At 49.6% G+C, this 10,675-nt stretch overlaps 1 protein-coding gene across 3 annotated transcripts; it reads right to left on the minus strand.

Annotated features, from left to right (window-relative positions):
- Nucleotides 1-174: 174 nt before the first annotated feature.
- sbno1 (strawberry notch homolog 1 (Drosophila)) lies at nt 175-10,344 on the minus strand. 3 transcript variants are annotated; one of them, XM_061292657.1, is made up of 33 exons: nt 9,950-10,344; nt 8,569-8,688; nt 8,094-8,189; nt 7,717-7,947; nt 7,518-7,650; nt 7,333-7,433; nt 7,162-7,258; nt 6,907-7,067; nt 6,705-6,838; nt 6,544-6,634; nt 6,273-6,434; nt 6,007-6,142; nt 5,801-5,906; nt 5,569-5,722; nt 5,305-5,487; nt 5,101-5,198; nt 4,871-5,022; nt 4,593-4,805; nt 4,334-4,504; nt 4,090-4,259; nt 3,887-4,018; nt 3,674-3,809; nt 3,481-3,593; nt 3,329-3,400; nt 3,146-3,245; nt 2,993-3,067; nt 2,770-2,916; nt 2,595-2,689; nt 2,367-2,453; nt 2,139-2,276; nt 1,960-2,036; nt 1,654-1,847; nt 175-1,469 (listed from the first exon to the last, which is right to left on the minus strand). In XM_061292657.1, exons 2-33 carry the CDS (start codon nt 8,686-8,688, stop codon nt 1,327-1,329), a joined length of 4,218 nt encoding a protein of 1,405 aa, XP_061148641.1. In that variant the 5' UTR covers nt 9,950-10,344; the 3' UTR covers nt 175-1,326. The 3 variants fall into 3 exon arrangements, with proteins under 3 accessions (XP_061148641.1, XP_061148640.1, XP_061148639.1); XM_061292656.1 differs by having other exon boundaries at nt 9,945-10,344; XM_061292655.1 differs by lacking the exon at nt 9,950-10,344 and adding an exon at nt 9,054-9,179.
- Nucleotides 10,345-10,675: the final 331 nt, after the last annotated feature.

Consider the following 10,675-nt stretch of genomic DNA (forward strand, 5'->3'; position numbering starts at 1 on the left):
CATTTATTATGAAACAGTTTACTGCAGATGCCAAAACCTCATGGTTTGACCCAATTAGTAAAATAGTCTTTATTGCTACATTACATTGACTGTCCATTAACTATTGATAACCTTTCCATCTCTACCCATTTTGATGTTCAAAATGAAAATAATCCATACAAAATAAACAGGAAGTACAAGTACTGCTTTATTGAGCGTTGTGTCACTTCATGGGCCACGTCAGCGAGAAAAGATTTTGCTGACATTCCAAAGCCCCGACAGACCCCAAATGCAATATGTCCCAAACCTTAGGGCATTTTTTTCCCCATCATCCTCTTAGTGCACTGAGAATTAAAGTATTCAATATCGTTGATATCCATGTTAAGGGCTGGGCTAGTATGCCCTTTGACCTCACTAGCAAAACACAAATTCTTGTGTCCACATTTCCTGCTGCTGTATGACACCTTATTTGTCACAAGGTCAAGTGCACTAGTACATAGAGCTTAAAATTGATATCAATATCAAATGAATGCTTAAAACAGGTTTCCATAAATATGCAGATTAAGGACCAGATTAGATTAACGGGCTCTTTCCATACACTCATGAACATACATTAGCAGAATGACTGTCTTACTAATAACATTACAAGTACACGGAGTGGACATGAAATGCTCAAACAGCTTTCCATGAAAGGCAAACTCGAAGTAGAGTTTTGAAGATATGAACGGGCCAGTTCAATATACAACTTTTTAAAAATATCAATGTCCCAAAAATAAAAAATAAATCAACATTAGCATGATTCCTATTGGCATTTCTGAACCAAGAACAATTGATTTATTTCTCCACTAGCGGTTGTAGCGGTGCCATCCTACGTCACATGATGGAAGACGAAAAGGACGTATTTGATTACGGAATGAGCTGTCGTGGTCAAACACCTGAGAAGACCATTCAAAGCAAACAATAAAAGACGTCATGCGGGTCAATCAAATCACAAATCTCCAACTTTTTTGGAGTTTCGAGTAACGCAGGTCGAAACAAAGATCCCTCACGACAATCGTGGGAAATGAAACACGGATGGAAAAGTGAAAGTCTGAAGGATTTATTCTTGGATTGTAACGTAGCGCTCAGTTTCCAGTGTGGCAGGGGTCCGTCGCACATCTTCTACTCTGAATGTCAGAGGACGAAAAACATCACCCCTGTCGGAATGAGGGGTGATGGCGAGTCTTCCAAATTAAAAGAGAATTTAAAAAAACAACAAAAAAAACAACAACCCTGAAACGTTTCTTTTTTTTTTTTTTCCTGTATATACACCAGTCCGCGTTGACGACGCCGTCCGTCTTGCCATCACTATGTGTTGGGCACGTGGCTCAGGCTTTGGGGGTGCAGTTGCTGCCTCTTGTACTGCTCCTGCACGGCCAGCTGCTGGAACTGGTCCGACGTGGACAGCTTGTGCATCAGCGGCGACACGCAGTTGGCCGGAATGATCAGTCCTACATGGGTGAGGGGTGGCGACAATTTCAAATGACACCCGAGTCGTCATCATCATCACCGGTTGCTAAGCAATTTCAGGGTTCGTCCTCTTTAGCCAAGAGCGTGGGCGGGCAATCCAGAGACGCAACTATTTGTCTCGAACGCATTAAAAAGATCATTTCTGATAATATGTACGTGGCTCACCGACGATTCGCTGGCCGTCCTCGGTGCGCAGACGCACGATCTGCACCTTGACGTTGGTGCCGCTAACGGGCGTGAGCACCTCCTCCAGCTCGTTCCACACGCTCAGCACAGAACCACACAGCACGTAATACGTGCGGCAGCGCAGGCCCACCTCGCACTGCAGCCCCACCGAGGCCTTCTTGCAGTTGCCCCGCCTGCGCGCACAAAAAGCAGAAGGTTGGCGTCCATATGGAATACAGAGCAGTCCAAAACTTCTGATTCGGCCTGAAAAGAAATCTTGTCACGTTGCTTGACGAACATACTTACCAGAAAGCATGCGAGCAAATCTTTGCTGACGAGCTGTGCTGTTCGTTCCAGTGTTGCTTGGCGTCTTCTGATAAGACCTGACAACGAGGAACATTAAAATAATGATAATGAAACATCAATAAAACACTGCCTTGTTAAGTGCACGGAAACCCCTTGCATAGAAAGTGCTCGAGCCCAACCTTCTTAAACTTCTTCTTGATGTCAGCGTACGATTCCAGCTTGAGCTGCCTCCCCGTGTTGGGCCGGTAGACCAGGAAGAGCCTCTTCTTTGTGTTCACCTCCTTCACCAAGATGGCTGTCTTCTTGTTGTTCCGTGACTGAGAGAGTCAAACACACACACACACACGCGCTGTTTGAATCACCTCCCGAGACGTGATGTGACTTAACGACCATCCGATTGAATATACCTGCACATAGAAGCCATCGTCCGACCCGTTCTGTTCCGCCCACGCATGCGTGGCTTCCTCCCAGGACATCCCTCGTTCCACGCCCACCTGCCAACGCACACAAATGCAGAGAGCTAAAGGTACAAGTATGTTCATTGATCTAGGGCGTTTAGCAAATAGTCTTCAGGAATTAAAAAAAGAGAAGTACACGAGTTACTTGCCACCCAAAATACTTTGACAGGGACCTACCGTGAAAAGCTCAACGTGGCCTGACGCCGTGTAGCCCGGCGTCAGGAACTTTTTGCAGTCCAACTTCTTTACCTTCTCATCACCAGAACCAAGATCTTTAAAAAAAAAAACAACAACAACAATTAAACGACTTGCTCCATTGTTGTAGTCCATTGTCAACAGAGCCGCCTCGCACCAAGAATGCCCATGTCGAATCTGCCGTTGCGCTTGGCTTCCTGGATGACGGCCGCCAGCGTCTCGGAGAAGTACTGGAACAAGGCGTTCTGCTGATGGACCTCCATGCCCAGGATGCGGTTGAGGAATTTCCCAATGTTGTTATAGTCTGTGGGATCACCACAAATGTCGTTTTTGAAAAGCGGGAATCCTGCAAGACCCTGCTTGGTGGTTGTGAAACTCACCTTTGTCCAGGGAGAGCGAGTTGTATCGATCCTCCACATTAATGAGGCCCACGCCGATCAAGCCCCTTTGAACGTCTGAACGACAAAGTCCGATCAGGCCCAAATACCCTCCGCAGCAAACCGGAGCTCACCGCGATTCTTTGTCATTCGTACCTTTGAAGAAATCTCCTTGAAAGTCCGAGGGGGGCGACACGAGCGGCGTGTCGAGCTTCACTATCGACTTCATTACGATTTCAAGAGCGTTTCGTCCGTACTGCAACGAGACAAAAATGATTGTCTTCCAGGCCTATTTAATGCCTGCAAGATGTGTTGAGCTTAAGCGCATCTTGTGCTTACTTTGTTATCAAAGTTAAACCTGCTGAGGTCTCGAGTCTCCGTCGCTCTTCTGTCTCCATGCGTGAGCGCCCCCTGTTGGAGAGAAACGCCCAAGTCAGTCTGACATCCACTGTTAAAAAACGATTAAAAAAAAAAAAAAAAAATGAACATACAAGACTCTCTAATCTTTTGGCCACGATCGAGGCAAATCTCTGCTCGCCAGCCAGCTCGGAGATGAGGAAGACGTACTCGGGAGCCGTGACCTGATTGGACCTGTGAGTTCTTCCTGCAGGTCACACGGCAACAGTGAGTTCTATCGTGCAAAGTCACAGAGGAGGCGGCGGCGAGTCTCTGGCCACCACCCACCGAACTGCTGGATGGCTCGGTCGGCACTCCACGGCAACTCCAGCGTCATGTGGACCCTGCGGCGCTGATTCTTGACCCGGCGGTCGGCCTGCAGCGAGATGCCCGAGCTGGCCGCTTCCGAGATAATGGCGATGTGCTGAGCAAAAAAAAAGTAGCCACGGTCATGACTCGAGTCCAACCAGTACCGACCGCTACAGCAAAGTGGTCGTCTACTTTTTCCCCGTCCATGAAACGTTGCTTCTCCGTGAGGTTGAGGATTTCGACGGGAACGTCCAGCTCTGAACGGGACTCGTACGTGATGGTGCCGTCGTCGTTGCTGACCACGCGGCCTTTGCGACCCGTCATCTATAGAAAAAAAAAATCATACAATTTCAATCATACATGATATCTTATTGCTTAAATCCCACCGTTTCTACCTCAGCAACATTTTCGGGTCCTCCCAGGTCGTCGATGAGCTCGTCCAGCGTGTTGGGTGGCAGCTCCTCGGCCAGCTCCTCCAGTTTTTCCAGGAGGTCCCTCTTCATCTTCTGAGCGTGTTCCACGGCGTCCTGGCTCGTCAAGCAGCTGTTGTCGGGCTCCGCTTTAACTGCGCAACCAATCAGGGGGGCCCGTTGGAAAAAACGTGCCCGAGTGCAATTCCATCAGAGCGCTGGCGTCTACCTGCAGTCGGCGTGGGCGTAGGGGTGACGGGGGCGGTGAACGTCGGCCGGTTGGAGCCCAGGCCCGAGGCCAGCAAGGCACTTTGAATGGAATCGGGGTCGATGCTCTTCCTTCGCTTTTGCTTCTTTTTCTCTTTGTTCTTCTTGGGCTCCTTGCGGACAAGCCAGGGATCTGAACAAAGAGAAGAAAAGCACGTTGGCGCTTCACAGCGAACCCTAACCCGGTATATTGCGCTTCTTTGAGGGCACGTGTCCCTCACCGTCCTCGTCGTCCTCGCCAGACTCCTCTCTGAACGGGTTGAAGTCGTCGTCCTCGTCCGCCGAGCTGACCGATTTGAAGCTGTCGTCGCTGTCGCCGTCCCTGCCCGAGTCTTTGTCCGACTCGTCCGACTGGCTCTCGTCCGAGCTTGTGCCCGACAGTCCGCCGTGATTGCGAGCTCTCTTCTTCTGCTGTTTCGTCTTAATCTCCGGGGCTGGAGAAACCATAATCCATCATTTTTACCGTCTGAAAGTCAGACAATAACCTTCGTTGCCATACCTTTCCTTTTCTTGCCCTTCTGCTGGGACTGGGACGTGGAGTCAGCAGGCGAAGGAGTCTTCTTGGCCGAGAGGTCGATGCCCAGCAGGCTGTAAAGCTTCCGTCTGTCGGGAGCCGGGAAATGCTTCTCCACCAGGGACTGCAGCACACCTCTGCGACACCAGCCAAGACGTTTGAATGCATTGCCGTTTTGTGGAAAACAAACGTGTTTGGCCGGAGGGAGTTCCTACTTTGCGGTTGACACAAAGTCGTTAAGTTCCCCGCCACCTTCCTCCAAGGCCTCCAGAGTTCTGGCTTCTCCGGTGGACTGCAAGCCGATCACCACACACTGCAACGGGGAAAGTCGGCATTTCTTACAAACACCAGCTTCAGCTGTATCTCCATCCATTATTCATCAATCAAGTGAGACGTGCAGGCGGACCAGCAAGTCTCACCTTCCCATTCTGGACCTCCTCCCTGGCCAGCTGGACCACCCTCCGGACCTTGGAGGCGATACAAAGGTACTTGAAGAACCTTTGGTGGGCCGACCAGAACTGGCCCCACATGGACTTCTTCATACGTTGCTCGGCATCCATCAGGTTGGCCGCCTGCTGGAACTTCTCCCGAGCGCTCACCCACTGCAAGGGAAGCAAGCGGGACTTCAAGATCAATTAGACACTTTTGTGTAAGGTGAGACTCTGAGATGGCGGCGGACTCACCAGCCTGACCGATTTGTTGTACATTTGAATGTAGCGATGAGTCAGCGGGACCTCGTCGATCTTGAACGTCACGCCGGTGAAACTCAGCTGCCGGGCGATGTACATTCCCCTCAGCTTCATATCCATGGCGACGATCTCCATGGCGCCCACGCCCCTGAATGAGGTCCCATGTAAATGTGTTTGGCTTAACAGTTTGTTTCATAAATGACAAGAACTTTTTTTGGGCAATCACCTGCGCTCCACCGCTTGAATGAAGTTGCCAAACTCCCTGAAAGGTGTTTTATGGCCCCAGATGCCCAGGCGGTTCATGTAAGCCATGTTCCTTGGTTCCGAAGCACCTGTTGAGAGGAGAGGACACACTTAGAGTGCTTGGCAAACTTTGAGTGCTTGGCAAACTTCGAGTGGCAGTTCCCCCTTGCTCGCCCGCGTTCTACTCACCTGTCGCGCTGGCGTACACCACGCGGGCCTTGGGGAGTTTGTTCTGAAGCTCCAGCACCGCCAGCCCTGTTTTTGTGGGTTTGGACGATCCGATGGGACACACATTTTTAGCCTTGTGACATTCGTCGTAGATAATCTGGAGACGGTGGGAGTTAAGGAAACGCCGCAAAAAGAAGAATTGTCGAAACAACTCCTGCTAGGACACCGATGATTCCCAACCAACGTGCTCAGTTAAATTTCAGAACCACCACAGTACATAAGGATACAACGCCGTCAAAGTCCTCGCCACACCAGTGGAGCAGTTGCTCAAACCTGGTCTTGTACTTGCCGCCCGACTGGCTCTCTCCGATCAGCGACGAGTAAGTGGCGAAGATGACGCCTTTCTTCACGCTGCCGTTGTGTTTGGAGGAGATCTTGCCGTACTTGAACTGGGGTAATAAAAGTGGCGGGATGAGTCACGCGCTCAAGTCCTCACACTTGCAGTGGACAAATCATGGAAAACGGACAGAATTCTCTTTCCAATGACATGCATCCTACCTTGTTGAGGGAATGGACCTGGATGTTCTTGGCGCCAATGTCCCTCAAATCCCGCTCGGCGTCATACTTCAAGTCATTGGAAACGCTGAACCTGAACACAGGAAATTGAGATTAAACATTTCTGTTTGGGATTGTGGCAAAGATCACGAGGAGGGATTTACCATAGCGACCGCTTCCTGCCCAGGAGGTAATTCTCATAGATGATCCCGGCAATGGTGCGACCTTTCCCCACACCGGCGCCGTCGCCGATCAAGTAGGCCGCTCGGTCGCCGCTCGGCAGGAACGTCTCGTGTTGCTGCCATGGCATTTTTTTTAAATACATTCTTGACAGAAAAGTGTGACACCGAGTGGAGCGCAACTGACCTGTGCGGCGTACGTGATGGCTTCCAGCTGCAGAGCCGACAGGCAGCCGCGGTCGATGACCTCCTCCGGGATGGTCAGGCGGTACCAAACGTCCGGCGGGTTGACGCTGGACAGGGAGCTGGTCTCCACCACTGGGTCGGGATGCCGCAGGCCAACTTTCACTGTGCAGGATGAGAGCTACTTAGCAAGAGGTTGGTCGACAAACATCTACTCAGCGACCTCTCCTCGGCCAGGTCGGTACGACACCCCACTTACGCTTCATCGGCATGTACTCTGCGTACGTTTCGGCGTGACCCAACTCCTCCTCTTCCTCCTCCTCAGGCTCGTCCTCGTCCCTCGTCCCGGGCGCGTGCTGCACAGCGACAGACAACCGGTAAAGACGTCAGTCCGCTTTGCAGACACAATGGAGTGGCGCCTTTGACTCACCAGGGAATGTGAGAAAGCGTGCATTTTGACCTCGTCGTTGTTCCAGTTTCTAACGTTTTCTTTTGCCGGGTTCTCCTTCTTGATGCCGTTGTTCATCTCACCTGCGGGCCAAACAAATTGTCGGGATGTTTACGTTTCGTTGCAGAGCTAACCTGGCGTAAAGACGAGGTACACGTCGATCTTACTGGGCCCTGTGGCGGTGGCTACCGGCGTGGCGATGTCTGGCGGAGGCTTGAGTTTCATGAGCTCCACCAGACTGTTGCCCTTCAGGCTTGAATTCTTGGCACCTCCCGCCCTGAGGAGGTCTTTTAACTGGATCTGTTCAACGGGAGAACGCGTGTAAGAGAAAGCGGAGGGAAGGCCGGCAAAACGGCAAATTCCAACCTGGTCGGGGTTTGAAGGCACGGCTGTGGACACTGAGGGGGTGGTGATCGTGGAGGTGGGCGTGGACGAGCCTCGCAGGGCGGCGTTGGGGACGTGGACCACCTTGGTGACGGTGATGGTGTGTTTGACGGAGTTCCCCGACAACGGCTTGGTGGTGGCCGTTCCGAGCGACGGAAGCTGATTCAGCTGATTTAAGACAAAGGTGGTGGTCGACGGCTGAGGTTTGTGTTGCTGCAAGACAGAAAGAAAAGTCGATTTTAAAACAGCAAAACCTGTGTGATGATTTTCATCCTCACCATGCATCAGGTTCTCAAGTAATACTTTTTTTTGCATGCTGCTAAGGACTAGTTTAAAAAAGAAATCAAATAAAATCTTACCCTGATAGTCACGATGGGACCTGGGGGCGGCGATTCAGTTTTAACTTCCCCAGACTCGTTCCCCAAGCCGGCATCCAGGGCGCTGATTGAGATAGACTGAAAGACAAGTAGTAATGTTATTGAAAATAGAATAGATCTTTATTGTCATTGTCACACATGTACAACAAAATTTAAAAAGTGCCAACCGATCAGTGCATAAAATAAAAAAATAAATAGAATAAAAAGACAAAAAAATACATACACAGACATAATCCTTTTTTTTTTTAGCAGCATTTAATGTGACTACCGCTGTAGGGTAAAAACTGTTGGCGAATCTGCTAGTCCTTGACCTAATTGATCTGTAGCGTCTGCCTGATGGCAACAGTTTGAAAAGGGAGTGGCCAGAGTGGGAAGTGTCCTTCAGAATGTTCTGTGTTTTTCTGTGTTCAAAACCTTTAACTTGGAGAAGAGGAAAGCGAGGGAAAGGCTATCTCACTTGCTGAGCTGCGGAGGGCTGCGCGACATCCTGAGAATCGACGTCAAATACTCCAATGTCATTGGGGCAAATGCCGCTCTCGCTGAGAGCAGTGAGAAGTAAATCCTGTTCGGGATCCATCTGCGAGACACAGACAAACCGTTAAATATCAGCGCCGCAAGACATAACATTTCAACACTAAAGGAATGAAGCATAATTTACAATGCTAAATGTGACAAGTGATTTCCCCCCCCCCCCACACAGTTTTTAGCTAAATTGAAAACACACATTTCTCCCAATCTTATCAAAATAACTCCAAGTATAAAATATGAATATGACGTTGCAAATGAGAAGGTCGGGTCAAACAAGACACGTGTTTGCTACGTCCGACTTCCTGCTTCGTCTTGACAACGTCGCTACTAACAACTCATAACAGCACTCTTTCAATCTTTTCAACAAACTACTCTGCACATATCACGCACGCAAAGGCGCTCGCTCAGACTCGCCATTTGTAGTCGGGCTCGTTTCGTTATTTGGTAGCTTCATTTGATTGCTCCAATGTCCCCGGGCAGGGTGACACAGCTCCCGGTCAAGCTAGCTAGCTTTACTAGGCAAGAAGACGAATCGAAAGCAAACCAATTCGCTTTTTTTTTTAAAGGACCAGACGCAAATAGTCGCTATATAAAGTAGGAAATCTAGCCTTATTTTGTTGAATAAAGAAAACATGCAGTCATTATTCTTGTAGTAAACATCTCCATTGAGCTTGCAATGACAGTGCCCAGACGCAACAACCCATTTCGATATCTTTATTATTATTATCATTATTATTATTTGTGTCGCTGGATGAGGTCGAGCGTATGCCGGAGGACTAATGGCGAGAAGATGAGATCTACTTTCTGGACCGGTCGCCAGGTACGGACCAAATGAGAATTAAAGACTCATCGTGACTTGGTAAACAGCCCCGCCGAGATCCCAATGTCAGGCGTATGCCTGAACGGAACACGCTGGTACCTGAACGCAACATCTGGACTGTTTGATCCTGTTTAGCATATTTAACCTTTTAATATTGTGAGATTAGCCGCAACTTGAAAGAGGTTCAAACGCAAACGAGCCAGCTAGCTAGACGTGTTAGATAACCGAAGACGCGAGTTCACCTAGGGCGAAGCACGGCGGGCGTCCCCTCCGGCTGCGCCCCGTAAGAGGGCCACTTAGACGCGGCTAAGTTGGCGGGGTTGCCTCGCCTGTTTGTGTCGCTGCTGCGGCTAAGCTAACGTTGGCGACGTTGAATCGCAAGAGGCAGCAACCGCACACCGGGTAGTTCTTAAAAAGAGCACACACGATCATCCCGACCGTGCGGCAAATTCTTGTTTTTCCGACGTAGTTTCGAGAAGAGTTACCTTACTTGAGTGGCGGAACACGGGGCACTCTACGTCCGCAGTGAGGGTGCCTCGCCGCGAGGGTTCGGTTGTTGTCCTGTCCGCGCCGCTGCTCTCACGCCATCTTCTTCTTCTTCTTTTTTTTAATCAAGCTCTCCGCCGCATGCTGGTCACGTGACGTGCGCTAGGCCTCGCTTAGCCTCCTCTGGTTCCGCTCCTCCCGTCGTCGAGTGGATCGTCCCGCCCGGCGTCGTTCCACCAGCACCAATGCGGCTGTTGGAGCCGCCGCGCCGCCACGACAACGCATCGGCACAAAGGACAAAGATGGCCCTCTTTGATGCTTTTGACGCAAACGACAAACATCGCATCGGCCAAACGTAGTAGCAAAGCATCACGTGACCCCGGGGCGAGTCTTCTTTCTTCTTCTTCTTCCTCTCGTTTGACGTGAATTGATACTCCGCAACCTGGCGCCACCTGTCGAACTGGAAGTGGGGAACAGAAACTGTGGAATTGATTTAAAAATAAATATTAGAAAATACATTAAATTTATTTATGTATGTTATCATATGGGTACATGTATTTCTGTATTAAAAGGGCTTCTTGTAATTGTGCAAACGATGTGACAATAATTTCTGAGGTTAGTATTTCACTTGAAATACATGTTTTAAAATATAAAATGAATATTTCATGTCTAGATTTGTGTTTAACGTATTTCTCCTAAATATGTATTCGCGATTCCAGAAGAGGGTGAA

The sequence above is a fragment of the Syngnathus typhle genome, linkage group LG12 (assembly GCF_033458585.1).
Source record: "Syngnathus typhle isolate RoL2023-S1 ecotype Sweden linkage group LG12, RoL_Styp_1.0, whole genome shotgun sequence".
NCBI lineage: Eukaryota > Metazoa > Chordata > Actinopteri > Syngnathiformes > Syngnathidae > Syngnathus > Syngnathus typhle.

Coding starts and splice junctions, on each gene's coding strand:
- sbno1 (XM_061292655.1), bottom strand. Junction 5,488..5,568: donor ACAACAAATCGGTCAGGCTG/GTGAGTCCGCCG, acceptor CTTCCCTTGCAG/TGGGTGAGCGCTCGGGAGAA. Junction 4,019..4,089: donor GACCCGAAAATGTTGCTGAG/GTAGAAACGGTG, acceptor TTTTTTCTATAG/ATGACGGGTCGCAAAGGCCG.